Source organism: Pristis pectinata, chromosome 17, assembly GCF_009764475.1.
Source record: "Pristis pectinata isolate sPriPec2 chromosome 17, sPriPec2.1.pri, whole genome shotgun sequence".
NCBI classification, from domain to species: domain Eukaryota; kingdom Metazoa; phylum Chordata; class Chondrichthyes; order Rhinopristiformes; family Pristidae; genus Pristis; species Pristis pectinata.
The window spans coordinates 32,190,552-32,217,814 of record NC_067421.1 but is presented as its reverse complement, the minus strand read 5'-3'; the positions used below and the strand labels follow the sequence as shown (position 1 = coordinate 32,217,814).

The window sequence follows — 27,263 nt, the reverse complement described above, 5'->3', positions numbered from 1 at the left end:
TAACCGGGTATGAAAGAAAGATAGGAAGAGGAATACTGAACACTGATTAAAGTATTCAACACTATCTTTTTGGGCAAAACATTGCCCATTCAATAAATATTTAAAATGAAAAATGTTTCTCCTAACCTTTTGTAGCCAGATTTTTAAGTGGCAATATCCAAATGTAATCAAATTATCTACCAAAGAAAATTATCTAACAATAAATACAATGTTATAAAAATGGTTTAAGTCATTGTGAATATTTATCTTCATTCCAAATGTAATGACAAGTAAAAATGAAACTGCAGTTAAACCTTCCCTTATTTTCCAAAAATTAGCTGTAAACTGCCAGTTTAAAAGGCACATACTTGTGGAAGAGGCAGGTTCCAACTGGATTTGTCCAAGCGCCATCCCTTTTTTCAGCTTCTGTTGCAAATCCAAAAGACACTATGGGGCCACTATCATCATCTGTGTCTCCATAGGAAACAATTTCCAATTCCCAATAAAATGATGGTGCCTTAAGAGAACACAATTAAACATAATCAACCATAGCTATCTGGTCTTTTATGAGCATTTAACAAGAGAGTATGCAAACTCTAAGCAATATGGTGCAGCCTTGATACAATGCACATCATTCTATCATAGTTTTGGATGCACAGCAGGTATCATCATACAGCCCAAGATGGTGTGTGTGTTTTTATTTCAAGATCACAAGAAGGCAGTTGCATTTCCCAATAGAATGTAACAGACCTTTCTTTGTGAAAGTCCCTCTTACAATAGAGATACTGAGGAGGGAGAAAGAGATTCTGGAAAAGGAATTGCAATCCAATGCTGGGTAGCTGCTCTACAAGTTACAACAGAGGGAAACAGTAATAGAGATGGAGTGGAGAGAATGGAGATCAACACCGGAAAAATCTTTACAAGTTGTCTTCCTATGTACTATACCAAATATAAAAAAGGTTTCAAAATTTAGTAAAGGTTAAGATTCACTTTTATTGTGGCAGCTTATACATGGGTATTAAAGCTGCTCTGGACAGACCTATATTGAAGTTGCATTGTATTTTTTATGTAACAGACAAACATGAATATAGAATTGAAATTGTCCACTTAAAACCAAATATTTAACTATTAATTTTGTCATTAAATGTGTAAGTATTTTGTAAATGAAATCATTTACACAACCTGAACGTGAAGTACAAATACAAAATATGGTTTTACTTTCTTATTATATGAGATTTGATTATAGATGATCCAAATGTTTTATATTAAGTTAGCTTTTCGTGTGTCACTGCAGTGGCCTTTGGAGGAATAATATGAAACAGATAGGTATGTGGTGACACAAGAGACTACAGATGCTGGTATCTGGAGCAAATTTTAGCTGCTGAAAGAACCCAGTGGGTCAGGAGGCATCTGTGGAGGGAAAGGAACAGTCAACATTTCGGGTCAAGACCCTTCATCTGGACTGAAAGAGCATAGGGGATTCAGCCAGTGTAAGGAGGCGAGCAGGAGGGTTGGGGCAAGAGCTGGCAAATGATGTGGATCCAGGTGAGGATCCACCTGACTCCATCTGCCAGTCAACCCCTTCTCAATGGCACCATCTATCACTTGTCACCTCTTGTTCCACCCCACCCCTCTCGCCTCTTTATACTGGCCATCCCCCTATACTCTTTCAACCCAGATGAAGGGTCTTGATCTGAAATGCTGACATTCCATTTCCTTCCACAGATGGTGCCTAACCCTCCAATTTCCTCCAGCAACTCATCTTTTGCAACAGACAGGTAGGTGCCTGACTAGCTCAGTACATGGATAGCTGTAGTAGATTGCTTCAACCTGATTGCCAGCAGACCAAATCACTACAAAGCTTACAAGAAATAGAAAAATGGTACTTTGCAGGGAAACTTGGAGCAAATTCCACTGTGTGGACTACTTGTCTTATCAGAACAGCACAAGCCTTGGGGATGCATGAAATTACAGAGAATACTAGTAAGCTCACAGGTGAGTTAACATCTGAAAGCTAACAACAAGATTTATCATTGGAACAGAGGTCACATTCTAACCAAGGCTCCATCCAAGATATTAAGTTGTTTTTCTCTTTAGACGCTGACTGGCCTGCAATAAGTTAGTTTTTACTCCTATTCTTTATTTGTTCTTTCTTGTTTGCCTATTAAAAGTACAGAAATAAACTACTTTGGATGTCAGAGTCCTGAAATAAAAACAGAAAATGGTGCAAATACTCACAAGTCAGGGGGAATCTGTGAGGAAATAAGGACAATGCTTTGAGTTGAAGACATCTCATCAGAATTCTTCTGATGAATACTGGCCTGAAAATGTAACTTGTTTCTCTGATATTTTCAGCAGTTTCTGTTTTTATTGTCTAATCCAAATTATTTTTCCCTGTTGAATCTGCAGTTCAACTCATTAATTTTTCCTCTAACTACTCCAGGAAGTGGGTAACAATATGTTATACTACCTTGTTAATCCAGCCTGTGCCTGTGGTTCCTACAACAGAATTGAGGTTTTCTTTTTGAATACCTGCTGCCAGAATCCTACCTGTACAGGTATCTGTGACGTAGCATAGATGAACGTCCCACGAGGTAAGCCCCCTCCTGCACTTGGATCAGCTAGGAATGTCACAGCAGTAAGATGAGAAGAAAACATGCATGCACGCACTGGAGGAAAAACGCGAGACGGGGACCACGTAATTTCTTTTGGCTGGAATAACAAAGAAAGAAAGCAAAGCAGTGAATTTCAAATTTCTTTTAAAACCAACAAAAATGAAGTTTCTTTAATGCCACAAGACAAAAATCATACCCACATAAGCAGCTAATCACCAGACAACAATCTGGATGAAGTCATAAAATATACTTAAGGTCAGGGCAAGTTCCAACAATGGCATTGTAAATGCAAGTATCATCTGATATCATCCAAAGCTCTACTGCCTAAAACGTGTTTGGTCCAATTCTCTCTATACTGAGCTAATTGATGACAACAAGAGCTTCAGTTGCTTTTGTGAATCCTTGGCTCAGGAAGGAATGTTACAACAAAAGAAAACAAAATAATTCCTTAGTTCCTATTCATGTGGTTCAAAATCTAATACATTTAGAATTGAGCACTGGACAATGTCTAGCTCTCCAGTAAGAATCAACATCTTCATCAGATATTCAAATTATTTACTCATATTTTTCTTACAGAATTACATTGATTCAGCTCTTCAAAGTATTATGGTCCAAATGAGAAGTACATACACAAATAACTCCTAGGATCCTAGGTAACTCAGTTAACCTTTATGATGGTCATAAGACAATATGGTCAATTAACTGGCAGTAATGCAGTTCTTTTTTTTGTGGAAGTAGAAACTTGTAATAGGGAGATATATGAAGATTTTTAAAACTATGATAAAGGAATTGAAATTACTAAAATGAAAATAAACTGGACTTTGAATCTGTTTTGACAAATATAGAAATAAATAAAAGGTAGGCTTCAGGCTAGGACTTCCTTCCAAGGAGTATAGGAGACTGAAGCAGTGACCTTATAAAGGTGTATATAATCATGAGGGCCAGAGATGGGGTGAATGCACAGTTGTCTCCCCAGGAAAAGGAAACCAAAAAACTAGAGGGCATAGGTTTAAGGTGAAAGAGAAAAGATCTTAAAGGGACCTGAGGAGCAATTTCTTCACACAGAGGGCGGTGTGTACATGGAATGAGCTGCCAGAGAAATTAGTTCCCTAATTCAGGCCTTTTGATCATCCCCAATTTTAATTGCACCATCTTTGGCAGCTGTGCCTTTGGCTGCCAAAACTCTAATCACTGCAATTCCTTCTCTACACCTTCACCTTCCTTCATTCCTTTAAGAAGCTGCTTAATCTTTGACTAAGTTTTTTAGTCATCTGCCCTAATCTGTGTGATTTGCATCAATTGTTTCAAAATGCTCTTGCAAAGCATTTTGGTACATTGAGCTACAAGTGCTTGGTGAAAGTGAAACCTTCTTTTATCATATAACCCAGGGTCAATTTTTACTTGATACCAAAAGATTCCTGTTCAGATAATGAAAAAAAACATTGATGTATCTGGAAAGAGTTTTGTGTTTAAGTTTCCATCTTTAAAAATAACTTACAATAATTTGCTTTTTGATTTATACTTCAAATTTAACTGAATTTCAAGTTGCAAACTTCACAATACCAATTAATGACAACAATGAGTATCCCCTTCTCGTGATGGAACTTCAATAAAATGAATCTGTGCTCCAACCTCATTAAATCGATTCCTATATGCGAAAGGTAGAGGAAATTTGACTCAGATCTCCCACTGGTTTGTACCCCACTAGTAATCTCTTCAGATAATAGAAGGCAACAAGAGGTGAAAAGAATATTCTTTAGACTAGGGTAAACAATGCATCTAGTTAACAATGCAGCAAAACAATGAATAATTATGTGACTCTTTTATATAATTCTTGCAGCACTATTACCTGTCTCCTGTCAGACTGTAGGGGAGGAGGAGGGGGGCGAGCACAGTCTCGATATAACATCCGCAATCTCTCGCATTGAGCCTCCACCACCACCAGTCGCTCACCTGCAAACAAAAAGGCATTTCTTCTTACAAAGAGATAGAAAAGTACCTACAAGGCACAAACATACAAGAATTGCAGAGAACCATCAACAGTTGCTACAATTAGACACAGTGAAGGCATCCCAAGAACTCTTCGCATTAGTTTATAAACAAACTGATTTTAAACTTTGGTGAAGAAATATGACATAATCCCCGAAGGATAAAAGAGGCAAGCAATCAATTGGATAAATGTAGAAATCTGCAGCGTTATTCATTATCACATCTGGGAAACTTTAACCAAACAATCTTTTCTGGGAAGCACAGTTAATTTCTAATTATAACAATGTGAAAATAATTATGCATGTTTAGGTGTAAAGCAGGTACTATTGATCAGCGTTCAAATTTCCTAAGTTTAGAGACAAAGGACAAGCAGATCATAACTGCAAATTTGTCTTGATGTAGGGTTTCAACCCAAAATGTAAACAATTCCTTCCTTCCTCCCTCCCACCTCCCCCCCACAGCCCCGCAGATGCTATCTGACCCACTGAGCACCCCCAGCAGACTGTTTGAGGCTGCAAATTTGTATTTTCAGTTGTAATTTGTGCACGTGAATTCCATCCAGTTTCTTCAATTTTCAGTGACTCCGCACATGCAGTAGTTAGCCAGAGTTAACTAAATGCAATTGTTTTACACTCCATATCCATATGTTAAGGAGACTGATAGACAGATTAAAAAAAAAGACATTTCCAAAAATACAAAGTTTGTGAATCCATTTCATTCCATGGCAATTTGGAACAGTAAAGCATACCTGGACTGCACTCCTGTGCCACCAGGTTCAGGACTTCTACTGCTGCAGGACACTGCTGAATAAATTCCTCACAGAATAAACTATCCTCCAGCAACTGGGCCATCACCAAGCATGCTCTGTAAAAAAAAGTTGTATCAGCTAGTTCAATAAACTGATCAGAACCCTTGATTTCAGTCAAGGAACAAGAAGTGTAGGATTGGCTGAACATCTTCAACATCAATCACAATATTTTGAAGACGTTAAGGCAAAGTTTGTTAACTAAACCCAACCGAAGAATAAAACATTGGATATCAAATTGTCTCAGAATTCCAGAACTCCCTATTCTCAATTTTCATAATATTCACAAACAATACTTTGTGTAATCTATTATAAACTAGTGTGTTCTGTGTCACCATAACACAATACTTTGATTATAAAAAGAACTGCCAACAGGATTGTTAACAGTATTGAGTAATTTATTACCGCATACAAATAATAATTGCAACCAGGAAAGACAAAATCCACTAATCCAATCTGAATGTCCTTGATGCACCTAATATTTGAGAAAGCAACATGGGAGCATCAGTTATCTTCTTCAAACAGTACTGTGTAGCAGGAAGCCTCAAAGCTTCAAATCAAGTAATTGTATTTTTCATAGCAGCGTGAAAGCAGGTTTCAATTGCTGAACTGCTGATCAATTATATTGTACCTCGTTGACATGAACTCAAGTTAACAAACAAAATAATTATCTTCCTTCAATGGATCATTTACCTTAATTGCAGCCTTTGGCTCACACTTCCAGCATTCATTTTTTTTCCTTTACTTATTAGTTGGTGGTTTCTTCTATTTACACCTCCTCCAGACCTACCTTTCATTATTCACTAAGTACCTAGACAACTCTCTTTTACCCAGCTCCATCATTTCATTTTTCATTTATCTCAGAGTCATACAGCACAGAAACAGGCCCTTTGGCCTAACTTTTCCATGCTGACCAAGGTGACTTCCTTAGCTAGTCCCATTTGCCTGCATTTGGCCCATATCCCTTGAGACCTTCCCTAACCACGTACCTGTCCGGATGTCTTTTAAACATTCTAATTGTACCCGCCTCTACCACTTCCCTCTGGCAGCTTATTCCAAATACCCACCACCCACTGTGTCAAAAAATTGACTCTTGGGTCCCCTTTAAATCTTTCCCATCTCACCTTAAACCTATGCCCTCTAGTTTTAGACTCACCTATCCTAGGAAAAAGACTGTGACAAATCATCTTATCTATGTCCCTCAACTTAATAAACCTCTAAGGTCACCCCTCGGCCTCCTTTGCTCCAGGGAAAATAGGCCCAGCTTATTCAACCTCTCCTTATAACACAAACCCTCCAGTCCCAGCAACATCCTTGTGAACCTTTTCTGCACCCTCTGTAGCTTAATCACATCCTTCCTAAAGTACAGCGACTGGAACTGCATACAATATTCCAGGTGCAATCTCTTCAATGTTTTGCACATCTGTTTTTGTTCTCCAAAGACCTTCACCTTCTCTTCACCCCCTTTCCTTGCACCTTAAAAAAAAACTTGTTTTAGCATTAATTTTTCCGAGTTCTAATGCAAGATTATTGATGAAACATTAACTTGGTTTCTCTCTCCACAGAAGCTACCTCATTAGACAAGTGAATCCAGCATTTTCTATTTAACTTGACAGCTTGAGCAGCTGGGACTTTGAACAACAAATATCTGCCACTGTCTCGCCATGATCATCATAAAACTCTCTTAGAGATCCTTCTTAGTCCAAAATCTTTCAGACATTCATACCTTGCTAAACCAGCTTTACTAGAAATTAAATTGGACCGGAGGAAAACAGAGATACTTCAGTCTAATTGTGAATATATACTAAAGAAATTTTCAATTACTTACATACAGTAACACAACTCCAATTCTGGTCCACATCAAATTCATTGAACTGTCATTGGCTTGTATTCAAAGCATAATTTCATGCAATACAAGCAGAATCCAAATGCTAAGATGTTCAATCCCAATCCTTTCTTGTAACTGATGCCAATATTAGGACTGATATTTGAAAAGTTTTTTTTAAGAATAGGCAAGCATATTGTTTCAAGTAAAGCAAAAAAAAATCAAATCTGCAGGGAACAGGGTAACAGACCAGATACAAATGCAACAAGTAAAAAATATCATCACCTAATCTTGGTTACATTACCTAGTTCTTATTTCAGCTACAAGTCGTACTACTGCCATCACAGGGGTGGAGCCATCACCAACTGCAGGGAGTGAGGTCAGAATAGATAGACTGCCTTCCTGTGGAAGCAACATGGATTGAACTGCCTGGACTACTTTCTCAGTGATGGATAGTTTATGCAGGGGCAAGGCCTACAGAGAAGACGAAAGTACAAATATTAAGCATTCATGCCATATATTGTAAATTGCATCACTAACAATTTTAAACAGCTCACCTTATTGACTATCTTGGGTCTACACTTTTCCCCACATCATCTCCTACCTTTTGATAGCATACAGCGAATTGCAAATTGGATTGCAGGAAACCAACAATGCTTTTAAAATCAATCAATATTGAATTCTCCAACTTCAGGTAACTCATTCTTCCTTTCTGTCTGTATCAGAATTGACTCTTTTATTTGCCATTCCTCTTCCTTTTTTACTTTCATTTGTATATTCTGACCGCTGGGCATATCCCAGTAGGCCATTCTAAACAACATCAGCCAGACTTCATAACATTAGCAACACATTAAACAAAGGAGCAGTAAGAGACAGTGTTAATGTTTCAAGTGGAAGACGCTTGCCTCATTTTCCCAGTTCTGATGTAAGGTCTTAAATTCTGTTCTTTCCACAGATGCTGCTTATTCTGCTGTGAGTTTGCAATTTTTTTTATTTCAGATTTCTTGCATTTGCTTTTGACTTTCAGCAAATAGCTTATTTCTGGATTACCATTGCTACAACAAAAAGCTCAACACCAGTATCCTAAATATTTCTGGTTTCAGTAAACCACTCACCTCACATCGTGGAGTACACAGTCTTGATAATGGAACAGTTACTGTGTCCGATGCTTTCGATGCCTTTCGACAATTAGATAAAGGGAGCCGGACTGTGGCAATACCTTCTTGCTCATTAATGGAAGTCACCACTCCAATGCTTCCTGATATCCCCTTCCCTGAAATCTAACATAGAAAATTGACTCATGTTCACAAACTGAAGTGCATTTTCGGTGATTAATGCAAACATTAAAAAAAAGTTATTTTACAACAGAAGTACAGAAAATTACAGCTCAAATTCAGACCATGGGGCACAACCACTTGACATCAGATCCTCCTTCTCTGTCCATCCATCAGTTCTATCCCCACAGACAAATTATAATTAAATTTAGAAACCCTCTTCCTATATTCCTTCATCTCCTTTTCTTTCATAGAAACAGGAATAAGCCATTTGGTACCCTGAGACTGTTCCACTATTTAATGAGAACTGAAATGCACAACTTGTGACCCCAGTTACGGATCTGTCTGACTTGCCAAACCTGCAACATTTTCTAGATGAGCAAGCCTTCAGCATGGTTTCTAGCAGCTGGCAATGATGGACCAAAACCAACTCCAAAAAACCAGAAAGGTCTCTGAAGCCAGATCCTAACCACGAGAGCCTGTGGAACAGGTGGTTAAGTCACCCGAGGCAGAACATCCTGCAGAACTCTGAATATCTATGAACGGCACCAACATTTCCAAAACATTTAAAAATAATAAAAATACTATGTATATACTCCACATAAATCTACTTTTACATAGAGGAGTGGGAAAAAAAGAGAATACCTGTACTTCAGATCCTATTTTAATGGTTTCTTTGAAGCCACCAAGTGCACAGAGTGCAGCTACTGCCTGTCGTCCAATAGCCTGTAGTTTTGCCAACTTCCTCCCACTGCTGCTTCCGTTCTCCAAGACACTCTCTGCATATTTACCAAGCTGAGGGATGTACATCAATGCTCGAGAAAGAACCTGCCAGATGGAGAAAATGACTTCAGTTATTACTCAAAAAGGAAATTTGTACTGTGCCTTTACCATAACAAAATATCCCAAGGAAGATTATAACTAAGGTCTAGAAAAAGGTTATGGAGATGGTCATAAATAATTACGTGGGGTTTTGAAGTGAGAGAGAGTTGATCTGTGCAGATAATAGATGGCTTAAGGTTCTGTCAGTAGCTGCAGACTGGAAGGAGAGGATTGTAGAAATTAAGTCAGTCTTGGAAAAAGTTGTGAATTTATGTCAGGTGGAGGAGTCTAGTGATGGTGGTGCTGGGAATGATAAGTGTGCAGGTGACAAAGGTACAACGCATGATTGAGAATAGCAAGGTAACAGACACAGGAAGCACAGAGATGTTGCAAAGAGGGAAATAGGCACTGTTGGTTTCCTTATGTTATTTGAAACTCAGTTTAGGGTTGAATAGGTTGTGTGGGCATTTCAGAAAAGGATGGATCAAGTTCTAGGCATAGAGTTTCTGTGGGTAGCACAAAATGTCTGCTTTTTGCATTGTCAATGATGAGCTGCAAGAAGTTCTGTCTTATCTTTTACGTTGCCTGGGGAGCCAGTATATTTACCATTGCAGATTGAAGGATATTTGTGGAGAAGTAAAACTGAGCATCATTGGCATACAAATAAAAACTATTTACAGATAATATTGTCAACAGGCAATGTAAAGATAAGTAATGAAATGGGTTCAAGAATTGGAGGCCTCAGTACACTAAAAGGTACAAATGAGGAAAAACTGTTATCATAAATGAAAATATTGTGGTATTCTGTGCCTCTAGAAACTCCATGGCCTAGAACTTTACCCTGTGCCCATCGAGGGTCAACCCAAATCATGAAGAAGCTGATCAACTCTGAGCTGAGCTTCAATAGTTCCACAAATTCATCTTTTCTTTTCTGCCCACAAGAGTATAAGTGCTCAGATGCCTGTGTGTAACTGCGAAAGAACAAAGTGAATATGAAAATGTTAGATTCAGGCCTATAACAAACTCCCACACTAAATTAACTATTTTAAAATCAGAAGACAGAACTACAGAGCAAATCTATCGCAACATAGGTTGGAGAGAACAGGGATTTTAGAATAAAACACCTGTAAAATTTTAAGACCACCATAAATGATAAATTCAGTAGAAACTCAGCTGTCCCCTTTAATGGAAGTCTCCTGGAAAAAAGATAGAAACTCACCAATAATTAAAAGCTTCCCTCTACTTAGCCTGACATGGTGTGAGATATTTTTGTTTCTGTATTATCCATTTTGATTTTGATTAATCCATTTTGATTAGTCAGTCACATTTCTTGCACATGTACAAACAATTCACTTTCTCTCTTAAAAAAAGAAACCGTACTGGGAAGCAGACACACAGGGAGGCTGTCCCTCACTACTTTTCCAATCCATAGTTAAATATCACAACTTGATTGTCATCTGCAAGCTAACCACCAAAATTGGTGGTACAGTGAACAGTGAAGTTGCCTATGATACCAAAATCTTTGAAATATTAAAAATCTTAAAGTCAATTTCAAACTACAGTTAACCACTGATAACCTGCCATCCAACTCTTTGGAAATCCCAATGTTTTGGCATCTGTCACATTGCTGATTCCTATGCTGCCTCTAAATTCACTCAAGCCCTGGTTCCCACACTCCCTCCAAACTTGCCCAGGCTCCCGGTTCCCATGCTCCCTCCAAACTTGCCCGGTTTGGTCTCCCTCACTCCCTTAATGGGTTCACTGGAAGAGTGTTTAGACTACCCTACTGAGTAAAATCTTAAAAATGCATTAGGGTTTTCAACTAACATCCAACAGTCTGGAAAATCTGCAAGTCCTTCACTACCAAAGTCTTGAGCGTGCCAGATTAACAGGGTTTTACTTTGTGTCCAAACTGAGGTCAATTATTGAATTGATGAGACAAAAAAAAATACTTCTGCAGAAAATGAATATTCCAGTGTTCAGAAATTATTTTAACTGCTCCTCTTCACTGTATGTCACTTTAAACCATGAATCCTTAAATGCAAGGAAAGTTAATGATAAGCATCAAGAGCAGCCATGACCTAACGATCATGGTTCCAAGAGCAAGAATTTGTAAAAACTATCAAAATAATTGTTTTGCTTGAAAAACTATCAAAGTGATTGTTTACTGACAAAGAAGTTTGACTCCTGGAGCATGCACTTGTTATATTTACCTTCTCTGCTGTAGTGGTCCATATCTGAGCAGTGCTGAACTCGGGAGCCATCAGCAAGTTGTGCAGCAGAGCAATCACCTCTGCTGCCATGCTGTTTGCTACATGGCCACTGATGAATGGTCGGACTGGGTCTGTCCTACAGGAAAAGATCAAAGAGCCAATTAAATCAAAGGAAACCTATAAAGATTCAAGTTATACTCTTGATTCACAATTATTATGAAAGGAAACCAGAGGTTAAAGTTGCTCACACTCCCTTTTAACCAAGTTGTTCAGTGCTTCAATTTTCATCCAACATTTCCAACCAATGCTAATGAGATAAATGCTCATTACCCTTGGTCAATCTCAGATCCTGATTTCATTTGGAATATTGAATGAGTGTGGGTGGATGACAAAATTTCAGTTTTTATTCACTTATTAAATTAATCCATATGACTTTGGGAGCAGAAACTGTCATTACAGTTTTAATTTCAAATTGCAAAACTTGTCCAATGCCTTGCCAGAAAGCAAATGTTACTCCAGGACTTTGCCTTGAAACTGACGTCAGGGTAGGATGTTACAGATGTGCCTCATGGTTTGATGATAATTTCCACAGTCATAGCCGGGTGCCATTTTAAGGTGCCTCTTGTTCATCCAAGTGGACTCATTGGCTATGACCAGCCTTATCCTGTTTAACATTGACTACATACTCCTAGACAGAATGAAGCATAGCTGTTGAGTTATTGAATTATGATAGTTTGTGTTTATGAAGATGTTGTCTGTCCAAGCTTTCTTCTAGGATTTGAGCTGGAGGAGTAGGTGTCAGGTTCCTGTCCAAAAGGGGAGTCTTGAAGATCTGGGTTGCTGCTCTATATTTTGCTGCATCCAGTTTAATGGGAGGAAGGGCTGGTAACTAAAGAACTGGAGTTGATTTGAATTGGAGTTGTGCATTGATAAGTTTTGAGTGATGTCTGAGACATTGATAGGAGCACAATATTCACCTTCTGAGACCAGAGCTCTGATCGGAGTGCAGACAACAGAAAGTTTTGCACCCAAAGTTGTATTACTGAGCTTGCAGATGACATTCAGTCACATATTTATTTTTAATCAGTCTTAAGGTGGCGGTGGCAATAAGTTAAGGAGTAGCCAAGGATCGCTGAGGGTGAGGGTCAGATCATGACACACCTTTTCTTTGCAGCAGGTGCAGTTGAGGCTATTGCGTGCCTTGTCATCATCAAGATGGAAAGCTAAGAGTATGGTTTTAGTTTGACAATTTCCACTTGTGGAAGCAGTCAGCCTTTCATAATAATTGCGAAACAAGAGTATGACTTGAATGACATCAGAGGTCAGTGTGGATTCAACATCCAGGAAGGATTTTGCCTCTATGCTTAAGGCAACATTGTCAATATAGATAAATTTCTGTCACTTGCAAGGACACTAGCCTGTGAGAGAGCTTTGTTGAGTGTTCTTAGCTTAATAAATTTGTTGTTTTTCCTCATTTTTCCCTTATACCCAAATCAACTGATTTTTTTATTCCACCCCTGGCACCATATCACAATAACATGATTTATTTTGCTTTCTTCACAAGATTCCTGGTGTACGTTAGCTGTGAAAGTTAGCTACAAGTAGCTACAAAATTCAAGAAACATTTGGTTAAGACTCGGATGATTTGTCAAGTTTTAATGAAGAGGTAGAACAGTTTAATTGTCCTCTACACCAAGAAAACCCTTCATCATCTGATCTTTATTTCTCCTTTCCCTTTTACTATCTTGTACCTGGCAAGTTCTGCATTCTTCTCTCTGCAAATGGATGTCTGAGCAGTCTTTTTCTTATCACCAGTTGTCAGTCCACTGGTAGCCTCCTGAGCAGCAACATCCACTGGTGGTCCCACACTTACAATTAGCCCTGATTGCGCCCATTTGGTCGCCTTGCGCAAGGCTGCCACCGCCTCTTCTGTGATAACTTCACAATATCCACTCTGCAAAACAAAGACATTATTAAGCAACATTTTGCCAATGTTCCAACAAACAGCTGTTTCAATATTTATGGCATTATCAGTGACAAGTCAAAAGTTGTTATATCAAGTGAGCAGTTATTTATAATTTAACACTGACCTACTTGATGCATGCAACCATGAAATTTAGCTACCCCAAAAAGAAACAAGCATTTTTGTTTTTATTATTTACAATGAATTTTATTCATCTGTGTTTCCTTTTTTTTCCTGATCAAATCTTCAATATCCTTTGTCATCCAAGGTTCTCTAATCTTGTCATCTTTGCCTTTCACCCTTACCGGAACATGTCGGCCCTGAACTCTTACTCACTCAGTTTTAAAAGACACCCATTTAGCAGCTTTCTTTTCACCCACAAGCATTTGCTCCCAATCTTCTTCTGCCAGGTCCGTTCTTACATTATTGAAATCAGCCTTCCCCCAGTTCAAGATCTTGACAGACCTTATCCCTCTCCATAAATGCCTTGAAACTGACAAAATGATGCTCACAGTTCCCAAAGTGTTTCCCCTCTGATACTTCCCACCTGCCCCGTTCATTTCTTAAGACAAATTCCAGTACTGCCCTGTCTGTAGAAGGACTCTACATGTTGTCTCAAAAATGTTCTCGGACATGCATGTAAGCCCTTTGCACCAAGGCAAAACCAGTCAACATTGGAAAGATTAAAATCCCCCACTACTATAACCTTATTGCTCTTACACCTTTCTGCAATTAGCTTACATATCTGATCCTCTAATTCCTGCTATCAGGATGCCAATAGTACAACCCCAGCAAAGTGATTGCCCCTCTCTTATTCCCAAGTTCTACCCATATGACCTCACTGGATGATTGCTCCAGGAATCCTCTTCAAGTACTGCCATTATATTCTCCCTTATCAGCAGTGCAACTACCACCCTCTTCCCGCGCGCCCCCCCCCCCCCCCCCCCCAATTGCATTCCCCTTGTCATGGCAGAAACCTCTATACCAAGGAACATTAAGCTTCCAGTCCTACCCTTCTGTCAACCATACTTCTATGATTGCAATATTATAACTCTAAGTACCCATCCATGCTCTAAGCTCAACTGACATAGTTAAAACAGAGGAAAATAGAGTAACTTTTTGTGGTATGCTAATACAACATCCCTGAAATGTACTAGCCCAAGAAAGGTCTTTTTCCTGGCAAAGGTCTTGCTGAAGCCACATTGAACCAGAGTTTCAGATTCACTCTCCAGTTTCAACTTTCAGTCTGTGCGAAGAATGTTACAGTCATCAGAATACTGTAAAATCATCAAGAACTAAACTGGTCTTCATACAATTTCTTACTTTAGTCATATCTCTATCCATCTTCACTACTTTCTCCATGTTGGCCCCAGTGCCTAGTCGGAAAGGACGTCCCTCTGAACTACTGTAAAGGAATGGGATGAGATAATTACATAATAGTGCAACTAAACTTTTATTTCACAGCTGTGCTGTTATCTTACTTAAACCAATTTCTCTCCTTTGCACAACCACATGAGATTATTCAGCACATCTAAAATTGTACTGGATTGACACTAGGTACTAACTTCAAATGTTACTGAGTTAGAAAATAAAATAGCCTCAACCAAGTCTTAGTTTCTTAAATTTTCAATTCAGTAAAAAACATCTTTTATGAACTCCATTCCTAATTTATTCTGTTTTGAAGGAAGCATCTGGTGACATTCCCAGTATAGTTATATATACGCCATGGCATGGAGAGACTAGGTATAGGCTGTTACAAAATGAGGTGACAATACATACCAGCCATGGCTCAGTATGTCTCTCACTTACAAACCAAAAGGGTGTGGGTTCAAGCCCTTCTCCAGATATTTGATGGAGCAAATGCAGAACTGTTGGAGGGACACTCTGGTGAGTTCACCCTGGTGTCCTGGCACAAAAGAACTTATCTGATTAAAACAGAAAATGCCAGAAACATTCAGCAGGTCAGGCAGCCTCAGTAGAAAGAGAAAGAGTTAACGTTTCAGGTCGAAGGCCCTTTGTCGGAATCGGGAAGGAGAGAAAACAAGTTTATTTGCAGAAAGAATGCAGAGGGAAGAATAGGATGAAAGGAATCTCTGACAGGGTGAGTCCAGGGTTGCTATGGAGATAAGTTGTATAGGTCATCTGGTTGAATGGTCGTTGGGGGAAGTTGATTAGAGAGCAAGAATACAAACCAAGGAAAGTGAAAGTTGCAAAATGCAGGTCTTTAGGACATGCCCAGCAGGTCAGGCTGTGCTAACAGAGAGGGAAAAAAACTGAGCCAAAACCAGACATGTTTGAATTGCAGCAGAATAAGCCAGTTTTGACATAGACAAGCCAATATCGAGTCTAGAAAGCTGCAATGCTGTTATATAGAAGCTGACACCGGGCCTTGTTATAACAGTGCAATGAGACCACACACATATGGGTCAGAGGAGGAGTGGGATGGAGAATTAAAGCGGCGGGCAACAGGAAGTTTTGAGTCAACCCCAAGAATTGAACGCTGGTGCTCCACAAAATAGACACCCATTCTGCATTTGCTTTCTCCAGCATAGAGCGGACCACATTGTGAGACTGAAGTGCAAGTGAATCGCTGCTTGGTTCCCTGGATATGGGGAAATGAACAGGTAAAAAGAAGTGTTACATCTCCTGTGGTTGATTGGGAAAGTGCCATATGAAGGGGTGTGATTGGTGGGGATGGAAGAATGGATAAGGGAGTCGTAAAGGGAATTATTCCCCGGGAATGCTGAAAGGGGAATGAAGGGAAGGGCGAGTCTGGTGGTGGAATCGTTGAAGAAAGCAGAAATTGCAAAGGGCAGTATGTCGAATGCAGAGGCTGGTGGAGTGGAAGAATGAGTACCAGGAATACTCTATCCTAACTCTGTCCAGCAGAGGGTATGTGTGAAATAGATAAGATGCAGTCATAGGTTCTGTCTATTATAGTAGAGAGGGTAAGCCATGGTTCAGGAACAAGGAAGACATTTCACCTCTGTGGAAAATTTTGTCATCTGAACAAATACGATGAAGGGGAGGAACTGGGAGAATGGAAAGGAGTCACTACAGGAGGCAGGATGGGAGGAAGTATAGTTGAGGTAATTGGAGGTCTGTAATGGATTTTGTTGCCACTATCTCCTGAGATGGAGAAATGGAAGAGTCAGTGACAGTGCATGTGAAAATGAGAACAGGATGGAAAATGACAGCAAATGTAATGAAATTTCAGTGTTCTGAGGGACTGCAGGAAGCAGTACCAAATCAGTTGTCAATGCACTGAAAATAGAGAGTTGAGGGAGGGAGCACCAAATAGGATTGAAACAAAGACATCCAAGGACTGGCAAATTGACCAAGTTCATCTCATGCTTGATAATAAATGAAATTATCAACAAAATATAACTAAGTCCTCCACTGGTGACACAGTTCTTATCCATTTCTCAATCCCATCCCTTCTTTGTGTTGCTTTCCATCATCTTCATTTGCCTCAACTATACTTGCATTTTGCCAGTTGTTCTGGAAAAACATCAGCGACACCATCTCTGTGAGTCAGCTTGCAGTAGACTAATGCACCTGAGCAATGAAGCGTGTAAATCAGAAAAGAGTTAAGAGGTCAGATGCAAGCACATCTGATCTCCCACTTCACCCTGAATTGTGGGGTTCAGCACACTTTGCACCTATACCAGTGATGGCTGTCAAATGAAACATTACCCTATTCATTTAATAGGGCTGCTGTCATTGATTAAAGATTTTTAAAAAATTCTGCACTTATGTTTTTAATTCACAGCAAGTAAAGTTTTAAATTATTTTTTCCTGAATTTTTTTTTTAAATTAGTTATCTTAATCCTTTTGAGCAGTTCTTAAAATGTCTCTGATCAGAATAATTTAAAAGGAGTTCAAATGCATTTAGCAACAGTGAGCTTTCAAAACACCAATTAGACAGGGTGGTGAGCAGCGTCTGAGACTTAGCTGCCCCTTGCATTCTGCTCTTTCTTGCTGGATGGCCAAGGCAGCCAGGGCTTGAGCTTGATTGGTCTTGCTGGGCCAAAGTGTAAACATGTCTGCCAAACTAGGTATGACTGAATGGTAAGTGACCCAGATCTGGATCAATAATTTGATTCAAGGTTATGAGGAATGTTATCAGCTCATTTGTGATCACAGTACAAACTACAGCACTGATTACTGTTCTAATTAATTTGAAACAAAGCCACATAAACAATGAGCACCTACACTCCATTAATTAACTGTTAACTGATGCGAGCTGGAGCAGTTTTAGGGGCATGACAAATGAGCACAACTAGGTAGAAAAAAATCCACAAAGCTATGTTACGGATTAGGTTACTATTGGTGAATGTACCTTTAAGACATAGCACAGTAGTGTTTGGGTGTGTGTGGCGCGATTACAACAACAGGAGATAAGGACGTAATGACGTTGTTTTGGTTCGGGGGGAGGGGGGAGAGGGGCACCCTGCCTGCTGGTCTCTGTATCGATGGATGAAAAACAATAACTGTGTCTGTCACTACAATCCACGTATGGATTTTTGGAATAATCCAGTGGAGTCCACTTTGTCGTTAACCTGTAGAGGGAAACAGGTATTTGTGTGGACGGCCACATCTCGAATGCCTTTCAGGGTGGCAGATACTTTGAAACAAAGGAATGGAGATCATGTGATTGAGGTGTCGTATGGGTTCCATTGTGGAACATTTGGATTTCGTAATTACTCTCTATTTTCTCTCTACATTTTCTCTTCAATCAATGGTGGTTTTGCAGAAGCCTTTGCTCACGTTTCATCTTCTGGCATGCTAAACTGAACTTTGAGAACTATTCCTGGACTTGGAGTTTGGGAATTTGCCACACACACACACTTCGATTTTAGTTTTGGGGTTAATGTTTAAGATCTAACATTTTTATTTCTAACATTTTAACATTATTTTTATTTTTATTATTATCATAAGTAGTTATTAAAATAGTTTCTAACACTTATACATGATTTGGTGTGTTTCTTTTGTTGCTGGTATGTAACAGCTACTAATGATTCATTCTGGAGAGTGCACAAGCCTGGGAAGCAACTGTCACAAAGGCAATTATCCCTTGATGACAATTTGTGCTAAATTAATTGGAAATGGAATATTGAAGGGTGCTTATTTTTTGGAACGTAGCCCTAGCCACCAATCTTTGGCTATAATGCCTGCCAGTCTGATCTTCTTATCTAGATGGCTGGAAACCTCTGGATGAAATACACAAGTCAAAGCCAAAACAACATATCACAATATCTTCAGGAGCAAGGAGAAAAAAAAAGTGGGAAATGGGAACACTTTTGTACTTACCTTAGTAATGGCTGTAGAACTTCATGGGATGATTGATCTTCACGTTTATGAATTAAGATTGAGAGTTTGCCATCAATTGCCTCACTTTCTTCTCCACCATCTTTGTCTGCTTTCATTGAGCTCTTTGGGCTTGATTTTGCAAAAGAACCACCAGCTTCTGACGTGCTAGGCGACAACACGGTTTGACACCCTGCATAGTGTTACATGTTCAGATTCTGAAATTCATAGCTCTGTTCAGAAACATATCACTATTGTTCTACTGATGTGCCAGATTTCCACTATCCATGATATCAATTTATTCAATTTTCTCACTTTATACTATTCACGACCCTCCCTATGAATAATCTATCAAGGGAGTGTACAGTTTTCCATGTCTTGTCAAAATTCCCACCAAGAAATAGTTAACATTTATCTACATGAAGCAATGGTATTTGCTAAATCTCAGCTAGAATAAGAGGATTGTTGTTGAAGCTTGCTTCAGCACAATTGGTACGCTAAGAGGAGAAATGACACCATGCGTGCCTTGGGTTTGCATTCGGTAAACCATTGCAAAGTTTGTGAGAGCAGACAAACCCTGCAATTATAGGGTAGGCCTCAGTTATGGAGCCCCTTTTACAATACTGAAGTACCAAACTCTAAGAAAAAAGACTACTGCAGTAATACTAAATAAATGCTGATGCTGTAGCCCAACAAGACAATATCCTGAGAGACAAGGAACAAAAATAAGAAAATATTATTCATTTTAAATAAGCAACACTGTAGATTCCCAAAGCTTTAGAAATATACTTTTGCAAACCAAAGGCTGAATCCACAATAGTAAATTGGAAAAAAAGTAGATCAAGGACGCATCTGAGTGAAGGCAATGATAATAACAGACAGTTACCTCATTGCCACTCTAACCCTATTTTCCTTTAGGTATGCTCCACAATGAAATCCTAATTTGAATTGAGGATGCAGTAATTTCCTGGGCCTTGCCATCTATCTTGTCCAGTTTCACACCAGAACCAGAAGATGGTTTCCTACTGACAATCTATTTAACATAAAGTGGCTCAAGCCAAGAAAACTTTCTCATAATTAGGATCATACAAGACCATGGAATGGTTAAGATAAGATTAAACTATCTTTATTAGTCACATGTACATTGAAAAACACAGTGAAATGCATCTTTTTTTTGCGCAGAATGTACTGGGCGCATACATCTTTGGAATGTGGGAGGAAACCAGAGCACCTGGAGGAAACCCATGCAGACACGGGTTAAAGCATAGAAGTAGGCTCTTTGGCCCATCATGTCCATACTCTACTAGGGTGACTTTCTAGTTCTGATCACCAGCCCTTTCTCTGTAGTCTTGGAAATGTTACTTCACCATAACAACACAAATAAATAGGAAGAGGAGGCCACTCAGCCTCTCAAGCCTGCCCTTCCATTCAGTATGATCATGGCTGATTTCCCCAGGCCTCATCTCCTCTGTGCTGGTTCCCCACAGCCCTTAATTTCCCTGACCTTTTAAAAATGTGTCTACTTCCCCAGTGATCCAGCCTTCACAACCTTTGGGGAATTCCAGAGATTTATCAGCTTCAATTGTACTTATCCAACTTCTCATAATTATTGCACTCCTCTTCTGACACATAGCATTTATTTATATCCTTTCCTCCAGCGTGGCTACCGTTTGAGGGTCTATACACCACTCCAACCATTGTCTTCTTTCTTTTCCTGTTTTTTTTACCGCCAGCCAAATGGACTTCTAAACATAGATCATCCCTGTATTTCTTTCATCTACCCCACCACTTTTTCCTTCCTAGAAATCAAGAATCCCCAAATATTAAATTCCCAGTTTTGATCTTCTTGCAACCATGTGCTGGGGGCAACCCACAAGTGTCGCCACTCTTCTGGCACCAACATAGCATGCCCACAGCTCCCAACCTGTATGTCTTTGGAATGTGGGAGGAAACCGGCGCACCCAGACGAAACCCACGCAGACATGGAGAGAACGTACAAACTCCTTACAGGCAGCAGCTGGAATTCAACCCAGGTCGCTGGCACTGTAATGCACTAAGTTGCAAAGTCTCTAGGCTCTTTTTACCATTTTAGTCATCTTATTTGCCCTGCATTTGTTTTTTCATTCTACTGTTCTTTCTTTTGTTTCTGTATCCCAAGTCATCATGCTTAGGTTCCTATCCCTCCACCATTCCAGTTTAAACACTTCCCAATCCAGAAAAAACTCTCTTACATGTTTTCCGGGACCGTCTTTAATGCTTCCTAAAATGTGGCAACCAAAACCGAACACGATATTAGTTACAACAGGACCAGCTATTTATAAAGGGTTAGCATAACTTCCCTACTTGCACACACTGTCTCTCACTGATAGAGCCCATAATTGTGTATGCCTTATTAATGGTCTTCTCAACCAGCATTACCACTATCAATGATTTGTACGTGCATACCTTCTGCTTCTGTGCTCTTTTTGGGCATTATCCTTTCTCATATATTGCTGCTTCACATTTTTCCTACCAAAATGCAAGATCTCACATTTCTCCACATTAACCTTTCTTTGCCATGTGTCTGTCTGTTCCACCAATCTGACGAAAGGTAGTGAGTGTTATATAATTCTACTGATAATGGAAGATAAAAGGCTGAAATAATTATAAGTTTTAAAGAGCTTTAGTCAATTTCAGGGCTAAATGGTTTAGCGGGCCTTCAGATTAATAGACATCAACATTAAAATTTCCCATTTAGCCACACACTACTAGCCGCCAGTTAACTTACCTGGTACCACATAATCAGCGAGTTTAGCTAAAAGAAGTGATGCAATATTTGAAGCTGGATCACCAGGATCATCCTGTTCATTTTCCAGGGAAGGTACAGAATAGCTCCACGGAGGCAGTTCCACATTCCCACAATCCTCCACACTCATGAGAGGCAAGGCAGCACGGCACAGCTGAAGGATGATGAGCACCAGCTTAGGGGATGGTCGCTGGTCCAACAACAATGAAAGTAGCTTGGACACACACGCAGGCTGGCTGAGGATTGCTTTACCAATTTGACTTCTAACAAGATCACCAAAATTAAAGATTCATGATTAGTTGAGCAACAATTTCAACAGTTTCCAAACATTAAGAGAAGCACAATACACAAAGATAATCTCTGCTTGAAAATGCAAGCTGGCCTACTAGCATTTGACATGCTAACTTTCTCACTTTTAATAATAAGAGTACTACAGCACAGAAACAGGCCCTTTGGCCCATCCCGAGCTGATCTTCTGCCTAGCCCCATCTCCCTGCACCTGGACCATATCCCTCCCAACCCCTCCCATCCATGTACCTATCCAAACCTCTCCTAAATGTTACAACTGAACCCGCATCTACCACTTCCGCTGGCAGCTTGTTCCACACTCGCACCACCCTCTGAGTGAAGAAGATCCCCCTTATATATTTCACCTTCCACCTTAAACCTATAACTCAACCTTTGGGGAAAAAGGCTGCATGCATTCACCCTATCTATACCCCTCAATTTTGTATACCTCCAAGATCTCCCTTCATTATCCTGCACTCTAAGGAATAAAGTCCTAACCTATTCAACCTTTCCCTATAAATCAGATCCTCAAGTTCTGGCAACATCCTTGTAAATTTTCTCTGCACTCTTTCAAGCTGATTGATATCTTTCCTGTAGGTAGGTGACCAGAACTGCACACAATACTCCAAATTTGGCCTCATCAACATCTTGTACAACTGCAACATAACATCCGAACTCCTGTACTCAATGCCCTGATTTATGAAGGTCAAAGTGTCAAAAGCTCTCTTTACGACCCTATCAACCTGTGACACCACTTTCAAGGAACCATGGATCTGTATTCCCAGGTCCCGTTGTTCTACCGCACACCTCAGACCCTACCATTCACTGTGCAAGTCTTATCCTGGTTTGTCCTCCCAAAGTGCATCACCACACACTTGTCTGCATTAAATTCCATCTGCCATTTTTCAGCCCATTTTCCTAACTGGTCAAGATCACACTGCAAGCTTTGATAGTCTTCCTTGCTGTCTACCACGCCCCCAAGCTTGGTGTCATTCACAAATCTGCTGATCCAGTTTACCACATCATCTAAATCATTAATAGAGATGATTAAAAAAAACAACGGACCCAGCACCAATCCCTGCGGCACACCACTAGTCACAGGCCTCCAGTCAGAGACAACCATTTACTACCACCCTCTGGCTTCTCCCACTAAGCCAACATTGAATCCAATTGGCTAATTTGATGTTGGCTATTTAATGTTGAATTATGAAACAATATCTTCATATTTGCATTAGAAAAATACAACAACAGATCCACAGGACCCAAATGTAAAACACGAGGAAATAAAAAAAATATCTATTCACTTCCATAGCTCTGTGCATAACAAAAGTCTATTCAGATTATATTGCAGGTCCTCCCAAGGTCACATACGGGATGGATTTGCCAGCTGCTACGAGGATGCAGGCATCTTCTGCCGAGTGGCAACATCTGAATGGTTGAATTAAATGCCCTGGTTTAATAACGTTGCCCTTGATTGGCCTATGTTTTTATTTAAAAATATTGCCAGGAGGCTACTTTTCCAACTTGCAAACTGTTCGGGTTATGAACAGTTCTCAGGAACAGAACCCTGTTGTAACCTGGGAAGGACCTGTAATACGATTCATTTCAATTGCAGCTACGCCAGCATTTTCAGTGCTCCTGACTCATCCATTATACTTTGGTAATTGTACTATAAACATACTATACAAAACACAGATGGTTCGGTCTGTGGAAACTGTGCCTTAAACAGTACATAAACAATTCCGAATGCAGTGCTAATCAAGCATGTAGTCCCTACCTAGAAAGATCATTTAGAAGGCTGAGTACATCTTGCAGTGCGTCATTCCCTGCTGCTTGATTCCCACAGCTTTCAGTGGCACGAGCAAGATGATTGGTCAACAGGCTTGACACTTGACGGGCTAACCCAGAATGGACTGCATTTGTTGATACACCTGGATGGCATTAGTGGAAAATACACATTAAAGATACCAGCAATAGTAGTGCAGACCCTTATACAAACTGGCAAGAAGTGCTGTGCTTCAGTTGTATTAAACAAAGCTGTACATAAGTTTACAGACACAAAAGACTGATGTTTGATGCAGAACTCAAGGAAACCCATTTTATGAAAAATTTTCAAATTTATTTCCTCTAGGGAATACTGCAGTAAATGACAAGAAAACCAGGAATAAAGTTAATTTACAGAGCATTGCAATATTAGTGCATAGAAACAGGCCTTTCGGCCCACCACATCTATGACAACAATGCCTATGCTAATCTCACTTGCATATCCCTCAATGCCTTGTTCATTCAAGTACCTGTCCAGATGCCTCTTAAATGCTGTTACCGTTCCTGCCTCCATCACCTCCTATGGCAGCTCATTCCAGATACCAACTACTCTTTTGTATGAAAAGTTTAGCCCTCAGATCCCCATTAACCTCCTCCCTCTCACCTTATGCCCTCTAGTTTCAGACACCCCTAGCAAGGAAAACAGATTCTGGCTATTTACCCTGCAATGTGCCTCTCATAAATTTATATACCTCTGACATGTCATCTCTCAGCCTCCTTTGATCCAGGGAAAACAGACCCAATCCATTCAAACTTTTCTTGTAACTCAAGCTCTCCAATCCAGGCAACATCTTTTCTGCACCCTCCCTAGCTTGATCACATTCCTGTATTACACAAGGCAAGCAGGTCTACATCTACTTGCACATTCAACTACAGCTTATGGTTGAAAATCAAAAAAACTGCAGATGCTAGAGACCTGAAATAAAGGTTATTGACCTGAAAAGTTAACTGTTTGTGGCTGACCTGCTGAGTGTTTCCATTATTTTCATCTACATCCCATGTCTTTGGTATGAATTAGTAACCTTGTCACATAGTCAGTATAGAGTGCTTCACAGTTAATCAACCAAGTATATTTTAAAATCCCTGGGGGTGGGAAATACTTGTAGCAGCTATTTACATCAATGTTAGAAATTTAGTTCATTGAACAGGAACAATTCTCGAAGTCTATGGGACACAAGAAATTGACCCTGGAACTGTGGGACATAATTCTTCTTCCTATCACGAAATAAGCAAAGGCAACAGACGAGTCTCTGCTATAAGAAAATACTACAAGGAAGTGAAAATCTTACAGTAAACTGTTACCTAGTCTATCAGAAAATCAATTATCGTCTTGTATCAATCACCAAATGTGCTTCCAATTAACCACAAAATTATTTTGCTAAATCAAAAGGAATATTTAAGTTCCATTTTAATTAATCTAAATGAAGCACCATGATCCCTGACATTGCAGGTTACAAATTGAAGTCAAACAGCATGGTTAATGAGGAACTAGTGACTATCACTAAATTCGGCTTTGAGAAACATGAAGATCAGAAGGAATGCAAAGCTGTAAGCGAGGTGGTTAAACACTGCATTTATGAAGGAAACTCACCTTCTTCTTTCTCCCACTCTACACAGCGATTAGCCAGTACCTGGAAGGCAGCCCAGGCCATGGTCGCTACCTTCTGTTTCCTTGTTTGTTTTTCACTTGAGCTACTTTCTCGTTGGCTTGTCAGGCTGCAGAGCCTGTCCATGAGCTGCACCAACCCACTTCGCACCAGGCATTTCTCTTCACTCCTAAGCATCCACAAAATAAAATTCAGGATATACAATAAAATACATCTGAAATAAACAGTAGAACAAAAGGTAAAATTCTTCCAAAGTTGCAATCAACAGCCACCTGCACTGCCAACTAAACTGTAGTCCCTGGAGACACGAGAGCATTAGACATCTGCCGTTCCTGACCGTTTTCCATGCTGTATATGGCTCAATTATGTGAAACTCAAAAGGATAATTGCAGTTTTAAAAGTTTTCAGTAATTGTCCTTCAAGGTGGCTAATCACTAGTGTCGCAGCTATTAACATGTTAATCTAACCAGAACGTTAACTCACTAATTCACTGTGAGAGACCTCAACAACCTTTCTTCTCACCTCATATGTACACACATTTGTCTTTCAAAAGGATTAACTGAATAGCAATCCAAAATGGAATCTTCTGATGTCCTTCTCCATATTACTCATACCAACTTGAGCTGCTGTACTATCACTCAAATTATATCGGTAATTTAAACAGTTTAAATAACAGCCATTTAAAAAACATTTTGATTAAAATTAGAGAGGAGGGTTCATAGTTGAAAACAACTTGGGTTCTGTAACCAAGCTTCAGCAGCATAAATGCACCTCAGGGGAATAAACTCTGTTTTGTGCACACATTTACGTTGTGCTCAATTATCGACATTGAATACCTGCTCCCTGTTCAGCAATGCAGTCAGGCAGCACAGTCAACAACAGCTCATCCCTTCCTGTTGAGCTTAACCCATTCTATGCACATCTTGAACATAAGGGGATTGGTTTGTAACCACCCACCCTGACAGCCTCCATGCAACCATGCTTAGTGGAATGGTGTCATGACAACAACCTTTCCCTCAATGTCAACAAAACAAAAGAGCTGGTCATTGACTTCAAGAAAGGGGGCGGTGTACATGCACCTGTCTACATCAATGGTGCTGAGGTCGAGAGGGTTGACAGTTTCAAGTTCCTGGGAGTGAACATCACCAACAGCCTGTCCTGGTCAAATCACATAGATGCCATGGCCAAGAAAGCTCACCAGCGCCTCTACTTCCTCAGGAGGCTAAGGAAATTTGGTTTGTCCCCTTTGACTCTCACCAATTTTTACCTATGCACCATAGAAAGCATCCTATCTGGATGTATCACAGCTTGGTACGGCAACTGCTCTGCCCAAGACTGCAAGAAGCTGCAGAGAATTGTGGACACAGCCCAGCGCATCACGGACACCAGCCTCCCCTCCTTGGACTCTGTCTTTACCTCTCGTTGTCTTGGTGTAGCAGCCAGTATAATCAAAGACCCCACCCACCTGGGACATTCTCTCTTCTGCCATCGGGTAGAAGATACAGGAGCCTGAGGGCACGTACCACCAGACTTAAGGACAGCTTCTACTCCACTGTGATAAGACTATTGAACGGTTCCCTTATACTATAAGATGGACTATGACCTCATGATCTATCTTGTTGTGACCTTGCACCTTTCTCTGTAGCTGTGACACTTTACTCTGTACTGTTATTGTTTTTACCTGTACTACTTCAATGCACTCTGTACTAACTCAATGTAACTGCACTGTGTAATGAATTGACCTGTATGATCGGTTTGTAAGACAAGCTTTTCACTGTGCTTCGGTACAAGTGACAATAATAAACCAATACCAATACCGTGGTCACTGTCGAGGACGTAAAATCAGTCTTCCGGAGACTGAACCAGAGGAAAGCATCTGGCCTGGATGGTGTCCCTGGCTGTGAGCTCAGATATTGTGCTGACCAGCTGGTGGGCAGACATACGTAACCTCTCCCTGCTTCAAT

General features: G+C 39.9%; 1 protein-coding gene across 5 annotated transcripts in view; it reads right to left on the bottom strand.

The window, feature by feature from the left end:
- Positions 1 to 27,263, bottom strand: part of LOC127579642 (probable E3 ubiquitin-protein ligase HECTD4) — a 219,125-nt gene that overhangs the window by 65,139 nt on the left and 126,723 nt on the right. For all 5 annotated transcript variants that reach the window (XM_052032551.1, XM_052032555.1, XM_052032553.1 and 2 more), the window contains exons 34-47: positions 25,284 to 25,468; positions 23,646 to 23,799; positions 21,563 to 21,843; positions 18,799 to 18,988; positions 14,809 to 14,890; positions 13,274 to 13,476; positions 11,523 to 11,658; positions 9,133 to 9,315; positions 8,329 to 8,493; positions 7,518 to 7,687; positions 5,332 to 5,447; positions 4,444 to 4,547; positions 2,530 to 2,691; positions 348 to 496 (exon numbers count right to left, since the gene is read on the bottom strand). In XM_052032551.1, the coding sequence (XP_051888511.1) occupies positions 348 to 496; positions 2,530 to 2,691; positions 4,444 to 4,547; positions 5,332 to 5,447; positions 7,518 to 7,687; positions 8,329 to 8,493; positions 9,133 to 9,315; positions 11,523 to 11,658; positions 13,274 to 13,476; positions 14,809 to 14,890; positions 18,799 to 18,988; positions 21,563 to 21,843; positions 23,646 to 23,799; positions 25,284 to 25,468 (2,280 nt within the window). The remainder of the gene's footprint in view (positions 1 to 347; positions 497 to 2,529; positions 2,692 to 4,443; positions 4,548 to 5,331; positions 5,448 to 7,517; positions 7,688 to 8,328; positions 8,494 to 9,132; positions 9,316 to 11,522; positions 11,659 to 13,273; positions 13,477 to 14,808; positions 14,891 to 18,798; positions 18,989 to 21,562; positions 21,844 to 23,645; positions 23,800 to 25,283; positions 25,469 to 27,263) is intronic.